Raw genomic sequence first — 24,069 nt, 5'->3', positions numbered from 1 at the left:
GCTCCCGATCATTCTAGAAGTCTCCTTGTAATTGTCATCTTCGTCCACTCCATCTCAACAGAAGTGGGTTCATCCTGTAGTCGAAACTGACGACATGCACACATCAGACGTTTGAGTGCATTTTGATAAGTTTACGAGACAGAAATGGAGTTTAAGTGAAGAAAACAAGATACAAGTATTGTGGAAATATTTATAAAGTTGATGCATGTAATGATACTAATACTTTAAAAAGGCATGCCAATAAACATATAAACAACATGGAATAGAGAACCAATCAAACTCAAATAACTAATATGGGTACTACTTGCGTTATAATTAGATGTATAGGGGACAAATTAGCTTTATAATTGTTGCAACTGATCACCTATTAATAGGGCTGAAGATAATATTTGAAAGATTTATTAAAATTCATTTTTTTCAGGATTTAAAAGTTATTCTAAACTTGCAACTAGAAATGTTTAATAAAATTGTTTGGAAAATGAAATTAGAATTAAAAAATAAATATATAGTTGTCATGTTAGTGTGGTTCTAACACCGATATTTGGAGTGGTAGAGCTAAGCAAGATTATATTTGTGACTAGTTATTATTTTGATAACGAATGTAAATAAAATAAATCATTATTGGATTTAGATTAATGGTATGAATCATAGTGGTCTACAAATTTATAATAAAATTGTTGAAGTTTTAAAAGATTTGATATTGTTAAAAAGTGATAAGTTTAACTTTAGATTGCAAGTGCTAATGTAAGCTATAGATTTTTTTCAAATAAATTTCCTTTTTATGACATTTTGAAGTTTTTTCACCAACGTTGTGTATGTCACTTATTAATTTAATGTGAAAAGTGGTATGAAAAAAATTAGAAATAATATTGAAGAATTAGCGATTCTTTAGCTTGGATTACTAGTATTAATAAAAAGTGTTAATTTCAAGTGCTTGTATAAAATCAAATATGTCTCTTAGAACTTTTGCATTAGACATGCTTGTTAATGGAATAATACTTATTTAATGCTTATTTCATGTTTACCTTATGCAAATTTAATTAGTTATTTTGTAGCAAATAATAGGGATCCTCATTATTTGATAGACAGTGATTGGCATATAGCTCAAAAATTCATTATTTTCTTAAAATTTCTTATCAATCCACTTTACAACTTTCTAGTGTGTATTATCCTACTAGTCCATTGATAATACATATAATTATAAAAATTTCAGATTATTTAAAATAGAAACAATGAAATTTTAGCAAGACCAATAGAGGCAATGGAATTAAAATTTAAAAAATATTGGAAACTCTTCATTTTCTTTATGTTTAGCTACCGTATTTGATCATAGAATTATTAGCACGCTTAGAAAATGTTTAGACACGTTAAGTGAATTTATGAGATAAGCAATAGCCAATCAACTAGAGAGATAAGAGAGTGTCTTGCAAAGTTATATTTGCAATATGAAAACATGTATGGGAACCACGAAGAGGCAAATACCTGAGGAAGTAACATCAAAGAAAACAATGAAGACTTTGACTCCTGGAGTGCCACTTATAGGTAGAAGAGGACCTGAGCCCGAGCATAGTCCTCCTATTCAGAAGCCACAACAAAATATATACTATCCTCCATGTAGCTACGAGTAATGAGCTTCACCAATATTTGGGAACCCCCAACGTGCTACCAGCAGATCCACACAAAGAGCCAACTTTGATGTCTTAGAATTTTGGAAAACCAAAAAATGTATTTTTTCAGTATTATCAAACTTACTCTGGATGTTTTTCTCTGTTCCTGTCTCAACCGTCTCATCCGAACAAACATTTAGTGCAAGTGGAAGAATTTTAAATGACGAGAACCAAACTTTCACAAAAAATGATTGACTCTTAGTGCACTTAATAGGTAGAAGAAGACCTAAGCCCGAAGCATAGTCTCTATTCAGAAGCATCACAACAATATTATCCTCATGTAGCTACAGAGTAATGAGTTCACCAATATTTGGGAACCCCGACGTGCTACAGCATCCAAACAAAGAGCCACTTGATGTCTTAGAATTTGAAAAACTCAGAAAATGTATTTTTTCATTATCAAAACTTACTCTGGATGTTTCTCTGTTCCTGTCTCAACCATCTCATCCGAACAAAATTTAGTGCAAGTGAAGAATTTTAAATGACAGGAGACAACTTTCACAAAAATGATTGAAGTCCTCACATGTCTTGAGATTGGGAATGGCATCTCATCAAGAACAATGCGAGTTGTTGTACTTACTTAATAATCATTTCAATTTGTAATTTAGATGATACAGAGAGGGAGGTCCTAGTCAACCCTCAAATTAGTTGTTTTGTAAATTGTAACTTTGTAATTTGTAATTAACTGTCAATTATTGCATCTTTTTCCTTACCAAGTTTTTGTCCAATGTGTTTTTTCTTAGTAAGTTTTTAACGAGACATAATTTTTGTAATTTCTTATTTCTTATTTTATTTTTTGATAATGAATAAATCTATTTTTTCTATATTACAATTTAATGTATTAAAATTGAATAATATTTGAAATGTTAACAAAAAAAACTATTTAATTAATTATTGATATTGAAAAGTTAGCTAAAAAAAATTACACAAAGAAAAAAAAATAAAATTAAAAACCAGGCCACACAAAAACCCGTTAGGTAGGTTGCGGGCGGCTGGCCAACCCTTCTGGCCAAAGAGGCAAGCCTAACCCACGCCCAATTTTGCTTAACCTGCCACGGCGCGGAGGGTTATTTTTCCATCTTTAGTTTAGACATCTCCAATGGTGCTATTTATTTTAAAGATATATTTTTTATAATAAAAAGCATTTTCATTAATTTCTAATATAAATAAAAAAGTTTATTCAAATCCAATGGACTCTTTAAATTTTATTTTCTCTCCTTTAAGTTTCAAGAAAGAGACTTAAAGAAGAGAGAATTAATAATAAGTTATAGAAACTTGTAATTTATTAATTAAATTAGATAGAGTAGAAATTTGACTCTCTAGATGTGGAGAGTCAAACTCCACTCTTTAATTTATATTTAAAGAATAAAGAGTCTGTTGGACTCTTTTTTTATGGATTACTTTTTATAATAAAGGGTTTGGATCATATAAAGATCTTTGGAGATGTTTATGTTAACTAGGTTTTAGAAAGCTTCAAACAGATAGAGAAGTGTCAATATAAATTTTGAAGAACAATAAAACTTATCTTGTTTGTTGTACTTTTATTTATGGAAACATCCCACAACTCTTCTCAAAACTTTCTCTCACAGCCCAACTGACAGTCTTATTGGTTAGTCTACAAATGGGAGGCGGGACCTATTTTGTGAGCTGACCATGACAAGCTGCCATGTCGGGTTGTGAGAGAAGTTTGTGAGAAAAGTTGAGTGTAGCATTACTCTTATTTTATATGTTTAGTCGGGTTTAGGGCCTACCAACAAGTGGCCCCTTGGCTTGCCTTGTTAATCTAGGCAAGATCATCAATATTTCCTAACCATTTGTTATTGTATGGAAATAGTATATCTAGCAAACCTAGGAAAGATCCAAGGACGAGCCACTTAGGGGTGATGGGGGCTCTTGCCCCTAAGCTTGGAAAGTTTTCTTTTGCCCCTTCTACTATGTGTTGTAAATTTAGCACCCTTTATTTTATTTGCCAAAGTAACCTAAAATCCCAACATTATCACCACCTTTATTTTATTTTTCTTGTTGTGCCTGATTTTTTGAGGTTAGATTCATGCCACCTCCTTTACCAAACCAGATCCTAGGGATCAAGATTGTCTCACATGTTCGCCCCATGACAGTGGACTTAAACGATGAGTTCATCAGCTTAAGGCAATGATTATTCTGACTTAATAATTACCCAGGCACAATGACCACTCTAATTTGCACATGGATGAATGTTGACTCAGATCCAATTGGAGGGATTATGCTTGGAATCTTCCCATAATTGCAATTCCCAGCAGCTAACAAAAGATAATCCGTAGGAAGACTACTCCATCTCAAAAGCAGGGGAATGCCGGAGGTACCCGCTAAGCACTTGCATGCAAGTTAAGCATATCCACACATTAAAAGCTGGCAATAAGTTAGACTTCACTTACAATTTTACTAGTGTAAGCCTATAAAAACAGATTTCCTACCTAAATGAAGGGGCCACTCTCTCTCTCTCTCTCTCTCTCTCTTCCATCATTAAGCCCCTGGCAGAGAGTCTTCTGTTCTTCTACATAACACATTAGGAGAGAGACAACTCTTGTGATTGTAAATAAAGCGAAAAAAATCCATAACATACATAACTGGATGTAGGCTTGATTCAACTTGCCATCCACTTTAAAAATCTACTTCGTTTATCTTTCACTTACGATCTTTCACATCCCATCATGGTTGAAGCGATCACCTCCATCTGACTTAGTCCGCTAAGGTTATAGTCTTGCTGTTGCTGCGAATTTTCGTAACAACATTTCTCAAATCTCAAATATATTTTAACTTTTCTTCTTTTAATGTACTAAAGGTCATTTGTCATGAATAACTTTTTTATATGTATTTTTTTTTTCTTTGCCCCCACTGAAACAATTTGGCTCGTCCTTGGAAAGATCTTTGTTGGTTGCACATATATGCCTGTTAAAAGGGAGTGAGCTTTTAGATTCATGGTGATCTGGGAGTCCACATGAACCAGCTCTTTCATTGTTGATGAACTCGTCTTTGCAAGGACTATCCAAGCCTTCAGATTGTCACCTAATAAGGGATGGTCTCATCGAGGGATTAAGGATAACTCTCTTAAGCCCTCATAGGATCTTAGCTCCAATTTCCCTAACAATTGAGAGGTGGTGACCTTCATGCCCTTCTCTATGGGAGTGGGCGACCGCCCTTAAAGGATCCATTATTATTGTACTTGATGATGCCCTGTAGGCAATACGTGCTTGTGATCCTCTTGAGGTTCCAAAATATATTTTAGCATTGTGATTTTTATTTAAAACATGGAAATACTATACTTACAACTCAATTTTACAAATTCTCTCTACAACCCCTAGTATACTCCCAGTTTTTGCTGATGAATTTTGAGTTTGGGAATTGCCACTTAGGGTTGTAGCCATTTTTTTTGTTAAAACATACTTTATGTTAATTGATATATTAGTTACTAACTTTACCCTTAGTGACGTCAAAGATTTAAATTGACCAATGCCAATAGTATTAATTATGTACTTAGCATGACAAAACATGTATAGCATTCCATATTGAAGAAACAACATTTCAAACACAATGAGCATCATCAAAATTTTACAACAACTTTTGAGTTCTTTATTCAATTGCATGCAATCTTTCCTTGGGCTATATATGCATTTAAAATAATGAAATGATACAGTCACGAAATGATCACATCGAATTCTGCCCAATGATGTTGTGCTATCCTGACCGTTGATGTAATTATGATTAATATAATCGACGATCAGGATTTTTCACTTTTCGGTACTGATTCGGTGCGCTTCTTGGTAACTGTAACATTCCTCTTAAATAAAGTCGTAGCACAAATTCCTGGTAAAACCAATTTTGTTACTTAATCGGTCCATCATACGAACCTTGACTCCACTTTCAAAAGTTTAGATACACAAAATCTTCTAATTAAGTTGGCTTGAAATGAATTACCAAAGTGGAATAAAATACAATGCATGCACCCATTTTAGTAAACCCACACAGTGCTTAATCAAATCAAATCAAATGTCTCATGTTATCTCTAATGGTAAAAAGTAAAATTCCTTCTGAAACAAATTTCCCATTCTTCTATAAGCAGCAGATGTTTTACGTTAGGATAAAAGAAAAGTTTTGCAGGAGTATGCACTTAATCAAAGTACGAAAACGAAACTCTGCATAAAATTAAATTATTAAACATATATTTCTATAGATATAGTAAAAATAATTAGTAAAACTCTTGACTTAGAAAATTTTAGTTACATTGAATGAGTTTGATATTTCAACCGAAACCGACACCAACATCATCATCTATCACTCCCATTGTAATCAACCTAAAATTGAACCAAAATATTGAGTTTACTTTGGAAAATTGAACATATGATATGAAAGAAAAATGATGATACCTAGTCATCAATATAAGTGTGAGGTTATTTTATTTTCTTCCGGTGAGATCAACTAATATGAAATAAAATTCATTTTATGAGAAATAATGGCTAGAGAATTTAGGTAATTGGTAAATAAAAGCAGAAAAGTTGAAAAAAGTGATTTAGTTACTCATTCCAATTGTAAGAAGTGGAGAACACCAATGATTCACCCATATTCCAATTTCTCCTTTAATCATTCAAACATACAACAATACCCTTCATAATAAAACCTCTCCTTTAATCATTTCACAACCCAAACATAAAAAAGCACCACATGCCAAAGGGCTTACAACTATTTCCTCCTCAAAGTTCAGGAAATGATTAAACACACCCAAATATTTCAGATAGTATATAATCTCATTCCAAATTGATTATTTTACCAATAAGACTATAATACACCTGTTCTAGTATATATTTTTAACTGTATAAAAACTGAAGAAATAATAGTTACAAAGAAACTGAAACTTTGTTCGAAAAGACTTTAGTATCATTTATCTTATTATATCCCCTCTCCTATTTTATTAAGTATATTTAATTAAATTTAGGTTATTTTTTTAAAAGTAGATTTATTCTATAAATTGGTTAATAAATATGATTATTAAATAGTTAAAGTATAAAATGTAGAAACAAAATTGAAAAGAATATATAATTATTAGATAAAGTAAATATCAACTTTTGGGTGCATTGTAATTATCTAAAACTCTTGGGTGTGTTAAGAAATCGTTGTAAACCCATCGAAAAGAGCACTTATTTTAAAAGCAGTCTTACTATATTTTTAAACATTTGTTCAGTCTCTCTCCCGCTCGCCCCCTTTGGATTTCTCAGAACATGAACAACAAATCTTATCTCTTTCTTTTCTCTCTAACTCTCTCTCTTTTCTCACTCTCTCTATCCTCTTCCCTCCACATGCACTAATGCCCTCACATTGTTTCGCCTTCAGGCCGACACTCACGGTAGCCTTCTCTCCAACTGACCGGCGCCGACGCCTGCGCCTCCGCCTGGCGGGGTGTCATTTGCTCCTTAAAAGCCACGTGTCGTTGCACTCTCTCTTCCTTCGCTTTCGCTACGTGGGCCATCACTTCTCTCTCTCTTCTCGTCGACCAGCTACGCTTTCTAGACCTCCACGACAACCGCTTAAATGGACCATTTTGCCGCTCACCAACTGCACCGCCTTAAAACTCGTTTATCTCTCCGGTACGATTTCTCGGCCCAGATTCCGCCCAAATCTCGTCTCTCAAGCGAATTATCCGCTTAGATTTGTCGGATAACAACATCCGTGGCCCAATTCCCAAGAAGTAACAAACTGACCCAGCTTTTGACTCTCCTACAGAACAATGAACTCACCGGCCGAATTCCCGTTTATCGGCTTCGCCTCCCAACTTACAAGAACTGAACTTGTCTAACACGAACTGTACGCCGGTTACCGGATGGTCTGCTAAAGAAATTCGGTCAACGAAGCTTCGTCGGAAATGAAGGACTATGTGGTCCATCCGTTACCGGTATGTTCCCTCACAGCTGATAGTGCTCCACCGGATGTTGCATCCACTGAAACGGTGCCGTCTAATCCAACCTCAATGCCACAAACGCCTAAACTCGGTGAGATAAAAGAAACCCAAAAATGGTTTTAGTACTGGAGCTATTGGCAATTGTGTGGCAATTGCGTCGCTTTATTAGTGGTGACGTCATTTGTTGTGGCCTATTTTGCCGTAAGAGCGAACAAGTTCAAGTGAGAACAGAGGAGAAAAAGTGGGAGCGGTTATGGAAGTGAAAAGAGTGTATGCAAATGGAGGTAATGACAGTGTGGAACAATCAACAGATAGAAGTAAACTGTGTTTTATGAAAGAGAATAGTTTGAATTGGAAGATTTGTTGAGGGCTTCAGCTGAAATGTTGGGAAGGGCATTCTTGGAACTGTTTACAAAGCTGTTCTTGATGATGGAAGTGTTTTAGCAGTGAAGAGGTTGAAGGATGCTAACCCTTGTGCAAGAAAAGATTTGAGCAATATATGGATGTGATTGGGAAGCTTAAGCATCCAAATGTTGTTAAACTTAGAGCTTATATTATGCTAAAGAGAGAAACTTCTTGTTTATGATTATCTTCCTAATGGAAGCTTACATTCACTTCTTCATGAGATAAAATGTATATACAAACTATATACATTCACATATATATACAAAACATAATGCCTCGGAACCGATGACACGATTGGTTCCTAGGGCATACACTAACAATTTCTTCTTGCTAGAGCCTTCCTGCTGCTTTGGCACCTTCTTTTTGCCCGAGCCATCATGTTGCTCAGGGGCTTTTTGTTGGGGGTACCCTTCTCCTCGACTGCCTTGGAGGCAGTCGCGAGCTTCTTTGCATTTGGGCCTTCCCCGAGCTCACTGCCACTACGCTTAAGGATTGGGCGCTAGATACCCTGTTCGGACACCCCAGCAGTGTCAGCGGGCTACTTCTTTGCCAGAGCGACCAGCGGTTTCTTGGCAGCCCCAGGTGCTATCGTTTTCTTCTTTAGGCCTTTGGGTTTTTTGACCCACATATCTGCGAAGGGAGAATCAAACAATCAGCGACCTAATGGAGCAAAAAAGAAAAAGCGAATAAGTAAGGACTTACCTTTCTGAAGAATGGTATTGAATTTGGCTTCGTTGGCACAAAAGTCATACTCTATCAATCGAGGAAGCATGATAAGTTTGGTAACTCTGCGCTCATCCTCGGAAAGATTGTTGAAACGTTGAAGCCGTGCTAAGCTCTCCCTGGGAAGAAAATTTTGCTCGACGTTTACTACAAAGCAAAAGAATTTGGTTAGTTCGGTCGAGCTTTGAGACATTCTTTGCATGCACAAGGGTTAGAATCTTACTAGCTTCTGGAGCAAAGACGCTGGTCTCCCCGCCCTCATAGAAAAAGTATTGAGAGCTCCAATGTGGAACTTTCTTTGAGATGTCGACCAAATCATTAAAATGTATTTTTCTTGCCTTGGAGAGATAATACGTTTGGTCCTGACTCTTTTTCAATCTATACAAGTGGACAAGCTCCTCTATAGAAAGCTCGCCCAAGTTAGCTACTTGGTACGCTATGTACATGCCTACTATGATTATATACAAGTTCACCAACAACTAAAGAGGAACGATACCAAAACGTTCCAAAACATTGGCAACGAAGTAATGAGGGGGAATGGACATCCCACACCTCAAGAGTGTGTCAGAAACCGCCACACAACCGACGAGGGGATGTTTACGACCTAATATCCCCAGCCCCAACCTAGGAATGTGGTTCCTTCCGGGGCCTATGGGCTGAAGATTTCTTCCACTGAGAAATCTCCACGAAAGCATGGTCAGAAGAGCCCGCCACATCAAGATTCGAACTCCTCGCAACGACGTCCTTAGAAATCTCAAGGATTACATTCCCGAGCCCGCTGGATAGTAGAACACGCGATCAATGTTGTGGCTACTCAGTGAAGACATGGTTAAAGCTTGCCTTTGGGTACCTGAAACAAAAGTGAACATGTGTCAGAGCTCAAAAATACGGTGACCTATCCACACTTTGCTTTCAGTTTAGGCAACCAAAGTAGCTTGTGTCGGACAAAAGACATAAGCAAGCTACCAGGATTTTGGCGGCAGCCACTAAAAACCCTCCTTAAACCTAGAATTGTCTGAAGCACACTCAAAAAACCCTAACAAAACCCTAAAAAACTCAATGTGGCCATAACAATGGCCACCCACCACCGGAAAAAGGTATAAAAGCAAGTAAAGAAGGAGAAAGAAGCCTTATTGAAGCATAAAGATGGAAGAAACTCACCGGAAAAGTGCCTTGAAAACGAAAGAGCAACGATGGAATAAGCGAAGAAATCTGAAAACTTTTGCAAAGTGTGTAAATGTTCTGACGAGGTTGTCCGCTTTTATAGTGGTTTGCATGGGGGACGAAATGGCACAATTCGATTGTGGCTGTCGATTTACAGTGAATCTCAACCTTCCATTCGTTGAGCAATCTTGGCCATTGGACGTGATCACGTGTCAATCATCCGTGAGGGTCGGTCAATTGTAGAAATTACACATATGCCCCTCATTTCAAATTTCAAGTTTACCAAGAATACCATAGCAGAGGAAAAGCCAAGTGTTGAGTATGTCGACCGGATATGAGTCCAACTCATGAAGCTCGGCCAGATCTGCATTCATCACACAACCGACGAAGTCTAAGCTTGATATCAAATCGAGCAATAGTTTTCGAAGCTCAAAACAAGCACTAAACACTGGGGGGGCAAATGTTGTGTGTGATTTTTCCATCAAGCTCGGAGAATCATGAGGTTATAGCTCGATCCAGAATCAGTTCAACCCAACCAATTGTCCAACCTAGTATAAGCTCGTCGAGATGTAGCTCGACTTAGCACAAGCTAGTTGCGAGCAATCCCTCGGATATCACAAAAGGGATCAGATCAACAACGATCTTGGCACAATCTCAACGCTTAATCGCGAGAATATCGGAGTTGCATTTCAATCTTAATTGTAATCCCTTTATTTTCGTTCTTTCTTTTGTACAAAATCTATATATAAAGTCCCTCCAATGATGAGAAAGGGGTTAGCAAATTGTTCTAGGAATATCATTGTAAGCTCTCACTGCAAATACAAAAACAGTGGATGTAGGCTCAAGAGTTTACTTAATTGTTCTTGATTCATTACATTAGTGGTTACCCGTAATCACGTACACATCCGTTCTGATTCTGTCAAGGTTAATTTGATCGCTTTAGTTGGTGCAAAACCTTGTATTAACAACTAGTAAGTTGGAGTGGGTTGGTGGTAGTGAAATCTTCTTCCCCGGCGAAGCTTTGTTGATTCATCTTTGAATCAGAACTTCAAGTAGTTGCAAAACAAAGAGTGCATGGTAAGGAGGCTTAGTTGGTGAAGAAAACAAATGAAAGCTTCATTGAAGTTTCAAGCAAGGATGGGTTTAGAGTAGAGGTGGAACAAATGGGCCAAGTTAGGCGGGTCAACCCTAACCTGGCCCATGTATACCTCACCAGGCGAGCTGGGCCTTCATAGGCCAACCCGGGGGTTATAATTTTTTTTTTAAAAAAAACCGTTTCGACTCTGGTTGGACAAAAAAATTAATTTTTTTTTTTTGCCAAAATCCATTTTACCCTTGAAATATAACCGTTTTATAGCAGTTGGAAGGTCTTTTTGGTCATTTTCTTTTCCAATTTTTTTTCTATAAATAGGGCCTAAACTCTCATATTTTCTCACATCACAAATTCTCTCATTCTCTCATTTTCTCTATTGAAATCTCTCAATCTCTTTGTTGTCAATTTGTTCTCATTTTAATTTTTATTAGTTTTTGCAATTTTCAATTCATATTTCCAAATTCCAACTCTCCTTCTTTAATTCTTTATTTCTTCTATATCCATTTTTTTTTTTTTTTTAACTAGAATGGATAGATATTTCCATCCCATCAATTTCGATGATGAAGAAAATTATCCTAGTCCCCCTAAATTTACTAACGTACATGCAATAAATTCAAATAGTCCCGCTTTCCCATTCTCAGAATCTAATATATCTCATAATATCCCCCCTTCCTCCCCATGCTGCTATAGCTCCCGATCATTCTAGAAGTCATCCTTGTAATTGTCATCTTCGTCCAACTCCATCTCAACAGAAGTGGGTTCATCAACTGTAGTCGAAACTGACGACATGCACACATCAGACGTTTGAGTGCATTTTGATAAGTTTTACGAGACAGAAAATGGAGTTTAAGTGAAGAAAACAAGATACAAGTATTGTGGAAATATTTATAAAGTTGATGCATGTAATGATACTAATACTTTAAAAAGGCATGCCAATAAACATATAAATCAACATGGAAATAGAGAAACCAATCAAACTCAAATAACTAATATGGGTACTACTTGGCGTTATAATTATGATGTATATAGGGAACAATTAGCTTTATATATTGTTGCAACTGATCAACCTATTAATATGGCTGAAGATAAATATTTTGAAAGATTTATTAAAAATTCATTTTTTTCAGGATTTAAAAGTTATTCTAAACTTGCAACTAGAAATGATTTAATAAAATTGTTTGGGAAAATGAAATTAGAATTAAAAAATAAAATATATAGTTGTCATGTTAGTGTGGTTCTAACCACCGATATTTGGAGTGGTAGAGCTAAGCAAGATTATATTTGTGTGACTAGTTATTATTTTGATAACGAATGTAAATAAAATAAATCATTATTGGGATTTAGATTAATGGATATGAATCATAGTGGTCTACAAATTTATAATAAAATTGTTGAAGTTTTAAAAGATTATGATATTGTTAAAAAAGTGATAAGTTTAACTTTAGATAATGCAAGTGCTAATAGTAAAGCTATAGATTTTTTTCAAATAAAATTTCCTTTTTATGACATTTTGAAGTTTTTTCACCAACGTTGTGTATGTCACATTATTAATTTAATTGTGAAAAGTGGTATGAAAAAAATTAGAAATAATATTGATAGAATTAGCGATTCTTTAGCTTGGATTACTAGTATTAATAAAAGAAATGTTGAATTTCAAGTGCTTGTATAAAATCAAATATGTCTCTTAGAACTTTTGCATTAGACATGCTTGTTAGATGGAATAATACTTATTTAATGCTTAATTCATGTTTACCTTATGCAAATTTAATTAGTTATTTTGTAGCAAATAATAGGGATCCTCATTATTTGATAGACAGTGATTGGCATATAGCTCAAAAAATTCATTATTTTCTTAAAATTTCTTATCAATCCACTTTACAACTTTCTAGTGTGTATTATCCTACTAGTCCATTGATAATACATATAATTATAAAAATTTCAGATTTATTTAAAAAAAATAGAAACAATGAAATTTTAGCAAGACCAATAGAGGCAATGGAATTAAAATTTAAAAAATATTGGAAACTCATTCATTTTCTTTATTGTTTAGCTACCGTATTTGATCATAGAATTAATTAGCACGCTTAGAAAATGGTTTAGACACGTTAAGTGAAAATTTATGAGATGAAGCATATGCCAATCAACTAGAAGAGATAAGAGAGTGTCTTGCAAAGTTATATTTGCAATATGAAAACATGTATGGGAACCAGCGAAGAGGCAAAATACCTGAGGAAGTAACATCAAAAGAAACAAATGAAGACTTTGACTCCTGGAGTGCACTTAATAGGTAGAAGAAGACCTAAGCCCGAAGCATAGTCTCCTATTCAGAAGCATCAACAACGAATATACTATCCTCCATGTAGCTACAGAGTAATGAGCTTCACCAATATTTGGGAACCCCCGACGTGCTACCAGCAAATCCACAACAAAGAGCCAACTTTGATGTCTTAGAATTTTGGAAAACCAGAAAATGTATTTTTTCATTATCAAAACTTACTCTGGATGTTTTCTCTGTTCCTGTCTCAACCATCTCATCCGAACAAATATTTAGTGCAAGTGGAAGAATTTTAAATGACAGGAGAACCAAACTTTCACAAAAAATGATTGAAGTCCTCACATGTCTTTGAGATTGGGAATGGTCATGCCATCAAGAACAATACGAGTTTGTCAACGATACTTTAATAGAATCATTTCAATTTTGTAATTTAGATGATACAGATGAGGGAGGTCCTAGTCAACCCTCAAATTAGTTGTTTTGTAAATTGTAACTTTGTAATTTGTAAATTAACTGTCAATTATTGCACTCTTTTTCCTTACCAAGTTTTTGTCCCAATTGGTTTTTTCTTAGTAAGGTTTTTAACGAGACAATAATTGTTGTAATTTCTTATTTCTTATTTTATTTTTTGATAAATGAATAAATCTATTTTTTCTTATATTACAATTTAATTGTATTAAAATTGAAATAATATTTGAAATGTTAACAAAAAAAACTAATTTAATTGAATTATTGATATTTGAAAAGTTAGCTAAAAAAAATTACACAAAAGAAAAAAAAATTAAAAATTAAAAAATTTCAGGCCACACAAAAACCCGTTAGGCTAAGGTTGACGGGCCAGGCTGGGCCAACCCTTCTGGCCAAAGAGGCAAGCCTAACCCGGCCCACAATTTTGCTTAACCTGCCACGGGTCGGGTTGGACGGGTTATTTTTCCATCTTTAGTTTAGAACATCTCCAATGGTGCTATTTATTTTAAAGAGTATATTTTTTTATAAATAAAAAGCATTTTCATTAATTTCTAAATATAAATAATAAAATGTTTATTCAAATCCAATTGACTCTTTAAATTTTAATTTTCTCTCCTTTTAAGTTTCAAGAAAGAGACTTAATAGAAGAGAGAATTAATAAATAAAGTTTATAGAAACTTGTAATTTATTAATTAAAATTAGGATAGAGAGTGAAATTTGACTCTCTAGATGTGGAGAGTCAAACCCACTCTTTAATTTATATTTAAAGAATAAAGAGTCTGTTGGACTCTTATTTTTATGGATTAACTTTTTATAATAAAGGGTTTGGATCATATAAAGAGTCTTTTGGAGATGCTCTTATGTTAACTAAGGTTTTAGAAAGCTTCAAACAAGATAGAGAAGTGCCAATATAAATTTTGAAGAACAATAAAAACTTATCTTAGTTTGGTTGTACTTTTATTTATGGAAACACCCACAACTTCTTCTCATAAACTTTCTCTCACAGCCCCAACGTGACAGTTCATTATTGGTTAGCTTACAAATGGGGAGGCGGGACCTATTTTGTGACCTGACCAATGACAAGTTGCCATGTCGGGGTTGTGAGAGAAAGTTTGTGAGAAAAGGTTGAAAGTGTAGCATTACTCTTTATTTATATATGTTTAGGTCAGGTTTGAGGGCCTACCAACAAGTGGCCCACTTGGCTTGCCTTGTTAATCTAGGGCAAGATCATCAAATATTTCCTAACCATTTTGTTATTGTATGGAAATAGTATATCTAGCAAACCCTAGGAAAGATCCAAGGACGGAGCCACTTAGGGGTGAGTGGGGGCTCTTGCCCCTACTAAGCTTGGAAAGTTTTCTGTTTGCCCCCTTCTACTATGTGTTGTAAATTTAGCACCCATTTATTTTATTTGCCAAAGTAACCTAAAATCCCAACATTATCACCACCTTTATTTTATTTTTCTTGTTGTGCTTGATTTTTTGAGTTGTTAGATTCATGCCACCTATCCTTTGACCAAACCAGATCCTAGCGATCAAGATTGTCTCACATGTCGCCCCTATGACAAGTGACTTAAACGATGAGTTCATCAGCTTAAGGCATATGATTATTCTGACTTAATAATTACCCAGGCACAATGACCACTCTAATTTGCACATGGATGAATGTTTGACTCAGATCCAAATTGGATGGGATTATGCTTGTGAATCTTCCCATAATTGCCAATTCCCAGCAGCTAACAAAAGATAATCCGTAGGGAAGACTACCTCCATCTCAAAAGCAGGAGGAATAGCTCAAGAGGTCAACCCGCTGAAGCACTTGCATGCAAGTTAAGCATGATCCACACATTAAAAGCTGGCAATAAGTTAGACTTCACTTATAATTTTACTAGTGTGATAGCCTATAAAAACAGATTTCCTACCTAAATGAAGGGGACCCTCTCTCTCTCTCTCTCTCTCTTCCATTCATGTAAGCCCCCTAGGCAGAGAGGTCTTCTGTTCTTCTACAACATAACACATTAGGAGAGAGGAGCAACTCTTTGTGATCTGTAAATAAAGCGAAAAATATCCATAACAATCACATAACCGTGGATGTAGGCTTTGACTCAACTTGCCGAACCACTTTAAAAATCTTACTTCGTTTTATCTTTCACTTACGATCTGTTCACATCCCATCAATGGTTGAACGCGATCACACTCCCATCTGACTTAGTCCTGCTAAGGTTGATTGAGTCTTGCTGGTTGCTGCGAATTTTCGTAACAACATTTCTCAAATCTCAAATATATTTTAATTTTCTTTCTTTTAATGTACTAAAAGGTCAATTTGTCATGAATAACTTTTTTATATGTAATTTTTTTTTCTTTGCCCCCACTGAAACAAAATTTGGCTCCGTCCTTGGAAAGATCTTTGTTTGGTTTGCACATATATTGCCTGTTAAAAGGGAGTGAGCTTTTAGATTCATGGTGATCTGGGGAGTCCACATGGACCGAGCTCTTTCATTGTTGATTGAAACTTGTCTTTGCAAGGACTATCCAAGCCTTCAGATTGTCACCTAATAAAGGGATGGTCTCATCGAGGGATTAAGGATAACTCTCTTAAGCCCTCATAGGATTCTTAAGCTCTCAATTTTCCCTAACAATTGAGAGGTGGTGACCTTCATGCACTTCTCTATGGGAGTGGGCGACCGACCCTTAAAAGGATCCATTATTATTGTACTTGATGATGCCCTTGTAGGCAATTACGTGCTTGTGATCCTTCTTGAGGTTTCCAAAATATATTTTAGCATTGTGATTTTTATTTAAAACATGGACAATACTATACTTACAACTCAATTTTACAAATTCTCTCTTACAACCCCTAGGTAGTAACTCCCAGTTTTTTGCTGATGAATTTTGAATTTGGGAATTGCCACTTAGGGGTTGTAAGCCAATTTTTTTTGTTAGAACATACTTTATTGTTAATTGATAATATTAGTTACTAACTTTTACCCTTAGGTGACGGTCAAAGATTTAAATTGACCAATGATCCAATAGTATTAATTTATGTACTTAGCATGACAATAACATGTATAGCATTTTCCATATTTGAAGAAACAACATTTCAAAACACATAATGAGCATCATCAAAATTTTACAACAACTTTTGAGTTATTTATTCAATTGCATGCAATCTTTCCTTGGAGGCTATATATGCATTTAAAATAAGGAAAATGATACAGTCACCGAAAGGAGCACATCGAATTCATGCACCAAATGATGTGGTGCAATCCTGACCGTTGATTAATTATGAATTAATATTAATCGACGATCAGGATTTTATCACGTTATTCGGTACGTGAATTCGGTGCGCTTCTTTCGGTAACTGTAACATTACTCTTAAAATAAATGTCGGATGCACATAAATTCCATGGTCAAACCAAAATTTGTTACTTAATACGGTCCATCATTTAAGAGGCATTGACTCCACTTTCAAAAGTTTAGATACACAAAATCTTCTAATTAAGTTGGGCTTTGAAACTGAATTACCAAAGTGGGAAATAAAATACAATGCAATGCAACCCATTTTAGTAAACACACACACAGTGCTATAATCAAATCAAATCAAATGTCTCATGTTATCATCTTAATGGTAAAAAGTAAAACTTCCTTCTGAAACAAATTTCCCATTCTTCTATAAAGCAGCAGATGTTTTACGTTAGGATAAAAGAAAAAGTTTTGCAGGAGTATGCACTTTATCAAAGTACGAAAAACCGAAACTCTGCATAAAATTAAATTTATTAAACATATATTTACTATAGAGTATAGTAAAAATAATTAGTAAAACATCTTGACTTAGAAAATTTTAGTTACAATATGAATGAGTTTGATATTTCAACCGAAACCGACACCAACAGCTCATCAATCATCACTCCCATGTGATAATCAACCTAAAATTGAACCAAAATATTGAGTTTACTTTGGAAAATTGAACATATGATATGAAAGAAAAATGAGTGAGTACCTAGAGTCCAATCAAATATAAGTTTGGCAGGTTATTTTATTTTCTTCCGGTGAGATCAACTAATATGAAATAAAAATTCATTTTATGAGAAATAATGGCTAGAGAATTTAGGTAATTGGTAAAATAAAAAGCAGAAAAGTTGAAAAAAAGTGATTTAGTTACTCATTCCAATTGTAAGAAGTGGAGAACAACAATGATTCACCCATATTCCAATTTCTCCCTTTAATCATTCAAACATACAACAATACCCTTCATAATAAAACCTCTCCTTTAATCATTTCACAACCCAAACAATAAAAAAGCACCACATGCCAAAGGGCTTAACAACTATTTCCTCCTCAAAGTTACAGGAAATGATTAAACACACCCAAATATTTCAGATAGTATAGTAATACATACATTCCAGAAATTGAATTTTACCAATAAAGACTACAATACACCTTGTTCTAGTAATATATTATTTTAACTGTATAAAAACTGAAGAAATAATAGTTACAAAGAAACTGAAACTTTGTTCGAAAAGACTTTAGTATCATTTATCTTATTATATCCCCTCTCCTATTTTATTAAGTATATAATTTAATTAAATTTAGGTTTTATTTATTTTATAAAAGTAGATTTATTCTATAAAATTGGTTAATAAATATGATTATTTAAATAGTTAAAGTATAAAATGTAGAAACAAAAATTGAAAAGAATATATAATTATTAGATAAAGTAATCAACTATTTGGGTGCATTTGTAATTATCTAAAACTCTTGGGTGTGTTTATTAGAAATCGTTGTAAACCCATGCGAAAAGAAAGCACTTATTTTAAAAGCAGTCTTACTATATTTTTAAAACACTTTGTTCAGTCTCTCTTCCCGCTCGCTCCCTTTGAGATTTCTCAGAACATGAACAACAGAGGTCTTCTGTTCTTCTACAACATAACACATTAGGAGAGAGGAGCAACTCTTTGTGATCTGTAAATAAAGCGAAAAATATCCATAACAATCACATAACCGTGGATGTAGGCTTTGACTCAACTTGCCGAACCACTTTAAAAATCTTACTTCGTTTTATCTTTCACTTACGATCTGTTCACATCCCATCAATGGTTGAACGCGATCACACTCCCATCTGACTTAGTCCTGCTAAGGTTGATTGAGTCTTGCTGGTTGCTGCGAATTTTCGTAACAACATTTCTCAAATCTCAAATATATTTTAAATTTCTTTCTTTTAATGTACTAAAAGGTCAATTTGTCATGAATAACTTTTTTATATGTAATTTTTTTTTCTTTGCCCCCACTGAAACAAAATTTGGCTCCGTCCTTGGAAAGATCTTTGTTTGGTTTGCACATATATTGCCTGTTAAAAGGGAGTGAGCTTTTAGATTCATGGTGATCTGGGGAGTCCACATGGACCGAGCTCTTTCATTGTTGATTGAAACTTGTCTTTGCAAGGACTATCCAAGCCTTCAGATTGTCACCTAATAAAGGGATGGTCTCATCGAGGGATTAAGGATAACTCTCTTAAGCCCTCATAGGATTCTTAAGCTCTCAATTTTCCCTAACAATTGAGAGGTGGTGACCTTCATGCACTTCTCTATGGGAGTGGGCGACCGACCCTTAAAAGGATCCATTATTATTGTACTTGATGATGCCCTTGTAGGCAATTACGTGCTTGTGATCCTTCTTGAGGTTTCCAAAATATATTTTAGCATTGTGATTTTTATTTAAAACATGGACAATACTATACTTACAACTCAATTTTACAAATTCTCTCTTACAACCCCTAGGTAGTAACTCCCAGTTTTTTGCTGATGAATTTTGAATTTGGGAATTGCCACTTAGGGGTTGTAAGCCAATTTTTTTTGTTAGAACATACTTTATTGTTAATTGATAATATTAGTTACTAACTTTTACCCTTAGGTGACGGTCAAAGATTTAAATTGACCAATGATCCAATAGTATTAATTTATGTACTTAGCATGACAATAACATGTATAGCATTTTCCATATTTGAAGAAACAACATTTCAAAACACATAATGAGCATCATCAAAATTTTACAACAACTTTTGAGTTATTTATTCAATTGCATGCAATCTTTCCTTGGAGGCTATATATGCATTTAAAATAAGGAAAATGATACAGTCACCGAAAGGAGCACATCGAATTCATGCACCAAATGATGTGGTGCAATCCTGACCGTTGATTAATTATGAATTAATATTAATCGACGATCAGGATTTTATCACGTTATTCGGTACGTGAATTCGGTGCGCTTCTTTCGGTAACTGTAACATTACTCTTAAAATAAATGTCGGATGCACATAAATTCCATGGTCAAACCAAAATTTGTTACTTAATACGGTCCATCATTTAAGAGGCATTGACTCCACTTTCAAAAGTTTAGATACACAAAATCTTCTAATTAAGTTGGGCTTTGAAACTGAATTACCAAAGTGGGAAATAAAATACAATGCAATGCAACCCATTTTAGTAAACACACACACAGTGCTATAATCAAATCAAATCAAATGTCTCATGTTATCATCTTAATGGTAAAAAGTAAAACTTCCTTCTGAAACAAATTTCCCATTCTTCTATAAAGCAGCAGATGTTTTACGTTAGGATAAAAGAAAAAGTTTTGCAGGAGTATGCACTTTATCAAAGTACGAAAAACCGAAACTCTGCATAAAATTAAATTTATTAAACATATATTTACTATAGAGTATAGTAAAAATAATTAGTAAAACATCTTGACTTAGAAAATTTTAGTTACAATATGAATGAGTTTGATATTTCAACCGAAACCGACACCAACAGCTCATCAATCATCACTCCCATGTGATAATCAACCTAAAATTGAACCAAAATATTGAGTTTACTTTGGAAAATTGAACATATGATATGAAAGAAAAATGAGTGAGTACCTAGAGTCCAATCAAATATAAGTTTGGCAGGTTATTTTATTTTCTTCCGGTGAGATCAACTAATATGAAATAAAAATTCATTTTATGAGAAATAATGGCTAGAGAATTTAGGTAATTGGTAAAATAAAAAGCAGAAAAGTTGAAAAAAAGTGATTTAGTTACTCATTCCAATTGTAAGAAGTGGAGAACAACAATGATTCACCCATATTCCAATTTCTCCCTTTAATCATTCAAACATACAACAATACCCTTCATAATAAAACCTCTCCTTTAATCATTTCACAACCCAAACAATAAAAAAGCACCACATGCCAAAGGGCTTAACAACTATTTCCTCCTCAAAGTTACAGGAAATGATTAAACACACCCAAATATTTCAGATAGTATAGTAATACATACATTCCAGAAATTGAATTTTACCAATAAAGACTACAATACACCTTGTTCTAGTAATATATTATTTTAACTGTATAAAAACTGAAGAAATAATAGTTACAAAGAAACTGAAACTTTGTTCGAAAAGACTTTAGTATCATTTATCTTATTATATCCCCTCTCCTATTTTATTAAGTATATAATTTAATTAAATTTAGGTTTTATTTATTTTATAAAAGTAGATTTATTCTATAAAATTGGTTAATAAATATGATTATTTAAATAGTTAAAGTATAAAATGTAGAAACAAAAATTGAAAAGAATATATAATTATTAGATAAAGTAATCAACTATTTGGGTGCATTTGTAATTATCTAAAACTCTTGGGTGTGTTTATTAGAAATCGTTGTAAACCCATGCGAAAAGAAAGCACTTATTTTAAAAGCAGTCTTACTATATTTTTAAAACACTTTGTTCAGTCTCTCTTCCCGCTCGCTCCCTTTGAGATTTCTCAGAACATGAACAACAAATCTTATCTCTTTCTTTTCTCTCTAACTCTCTCTCTTTTCTCACTCTCTCTATCCTCTTCCCTCCACAATGACACTAATGCCCTCACATTGTTTCGCCTTCAGGCCGACACTCACGGTAGCCTTCTCTCCAACTGGACCGGCGCCGACGCCTGCGCCTCCGCCTGGCGGGGTGTCATTTGCTCCTTAAAAGCCAATCGTGTCGTTGCACTCTCTCTTCCTTCGCTTTCGCTACGTGGGCCCATCACTTCTCTCTCTCTTCTCGACCAGCTACGCTTTCTAGACCTCCACGAAAACCGCTTAAATGGGACCATTTTGCCGCTCACCAACTGCACCGACTTAAAACTCGTTTATCTCTCCGGTAACGATTTCTCGGCCCAGATTCCGCCCCAAATCTCGTCTCTCAAGCGAATTATCCGCTTAGATTTGTCGGATAACAACATCCGTGGCCCAATTCCCAAAGAAGTAACAAACTTGACCCAGCTTTTGACTCTCCGGTTACAGAACAATGAACTCACCGGCCGAATTCCCGATTTATCGGCTTCGCCTCCCAACTTACAAGAACTGAACTTGTCTAACAACGAACTGTACGGCCGGTTACCGGATGGTCTGCTAAAGAAATTCAGTCAACGAAGCTTCGTCGGAAATGAAGGACTATGTGGGTCCAGTCCGTTACCGGTATGTTCCCTCACAGCTGATAGTGCTCCACCGGATGTTGCATCCACTGAAACGGTGCCGTCTAATCCAACCTCAATGCCACAAACGCCTAAACTCGGTGAAGATAAAAAGAAACCCAAAAATGGTTTTAGTACTGGAGCTATTGTGGCAATTGTGTTAGGCAATTGCGTCGCTTTATTAGTGGTGACGTCATTTGTTGTGGCCTATTGTTGCCGTAAAGATCGAACAAGTTCAAGTGAGAAGCAGAGGAGAAAAAGTGGGAGCGGTTATGGAAGTGAAAAGAGAGTGTATGCAAATGGAGGTAATGACAGTGATGGAACAAATGCAACAGATAGAAGTAAACTTGTGTTTTATGAAAGGAAGAATAAGTTTGAATTGGAAGATTTGTTGAGGGCTTCAGCTGAAATGTTGGGGAAGGGCAGTCTTGGAACTGTTTACAAAGCTGTTCTTGATGATGGAAGTGTTGTAGCAGTGAAGAGGTTGAAGGATGCTAACCCTTGTGCAAGAAAAGATTTTGAGCAATATATGGATGTGATTGGGAAGCTTAAGCATCCAAATGTTGTTAAACTTAGAGCTTATTATTATGCTAAAGAGGAGAAACTTCTTGTTTATGATTATCTTCCTAATGGAAGCTTACATTCACTTCTTCATGGTGAGTTTTTTGTTGTTGGAGTTTTATTATATGATTTAATAAAATGTGTTTAGATTTAATAAAAATTTGTGATTGCTGATCAGGGAACCGAGGACCTGGGAGAATTCCATTGGATTGGACGACAAGGATCAGTTTGGTTTTGGGAGCAGCCAGAGGATTGGCGCGGATTCATCAAGAGTATGGTGCATCGAAAATACCACATGGAAATGTGAAGTCTTCTAATGTGTTACTTGACAAGAACGGTGTTGCTTGCATTTCTGATTTTGGGTTGTCATTGCTTTTGAATCCGGTTCATGCCATAGCGAGATTAGGTGGATACAGGGCTCCGGAACAACTTGAAGTCAAGAGGCTTTCTCAAATGGCTGATGTGTATAGTTTTGGGGTGTTGTTGTTGGAAGTGCTTACTGGGAGAGCTCCATCACAGTACCCTTCACCGACTCATCCTCGTGTCGATGAAGAGGAGCAAGCAGTGGATCTTCCCAAATGGGTGAGATCAGTAGTGAAGGAAGAGTGGACAGCAGAAGTGTTTGATCAAGAGCTTTTGAGGTATAAGAACATTGAAGAGGAACTTGTGTCAATGCTTCATGTGGGGTTGGCCTGTGTGGTGCCACTGCCTGAAAAGAGGCCTACAATGGCTGAAGTGGCTAAGATGATTGAGGATATCAGGGTGGAGCAGTCTCCTCTAGGGGAAGAATACGATGAATCGCGCAATTCACTCTCACCTTCCCTTGCGACCACAGAAGATGGGCTAGCTGGATACTGATTTTTCATTGCCACTGCTAAATTATTAGTTCCATTTTATCATTTGCATTTTCTCACTGCAAAATGTTACCTCTTGCAGGCTCTCCTTAAGACTTATGGTTGTCTTATGTATTTTCTGTAATATTTACAAGCCTTGTGTTTTCTTATAGTTAAGGGTGACAAGATCTGGTGATCTTGCCACCAACAAGATAATTTATTTTAGTATTCTGCTATGTAATGTAATTTTCAGATTTGTATTAGTAATTAGTATTGTTCAAAGCTCAAGCAACTTTGCTCAATGATCTTGATCTTGAGATTGGATTGCATGTCAATAGCAACAAGTGATTAGTCATTAATAGCTACACCATTAAGGCCAAGAACGGAAATCTTTAAGCCTTTTTCTGCATGTTTGTTGCACAAGAATAGAAGGATCCTCGAACAGATGGAAATTTCACTC

The 24,069-nt window shown here is 35.1% G+C and overlaps 1 protein-coding gene and 1 pseudogene across 1 annotated transcript; both read left to right on the top strand.

The window, feature by feature from the left end:
* The first annotated feature begins 7,004 nt into the window (after positions 1–7,004).
* Positions 7,005–8,836, top strand: LOC116110177 (annotated as a pseudogene).
* A 12,663-nt stretch (positions 8,837–21,499) lies between these two features.
* Positions 21,500–23,931, top strand: LOC116110108 (leucine-rich repeat receptor-like protein kinase PXC1). Its single transcript, XM_031396337.1, has 2 exons — positions 21,500–22,871; positions 22,955–23,931. Exons 1-2 carry the CDS (start codon positions 21,533–21,535, stop codon positions 23,632–23,634), a joined length of 2,019 nt encoding a protein of 672 aa, XP_031252197.1. The 5' UTR covers positions 21,500–21,532; the 3' UTR covers positions 23,635–23,931.
* The last annotated feature ends 138 nt before the right edge of the window (positions 23,932–24,069 follow it).

The sequence above is a fragment of the Pistacia vera genome, unplaced genomic scaffold (genome assembly GCF_008641045.1).
Source record: "Pistacia vera cultivar Batoury unplaced genomic scaffold, PisVer_v2 Contig598, whole genome shotgun sequence".
NCBI lineage: Eukaryota > Viridiplantae > Streptophyta > Magnoliopsida > Sapindales > Anacardiaceae > Pistacia > Pistacia vera.
The sequence above is the reverse complement of the archived record's forward strand: the minus strand, read 5'-3'. Positions and strand labels throughout refer to the sequence as shown.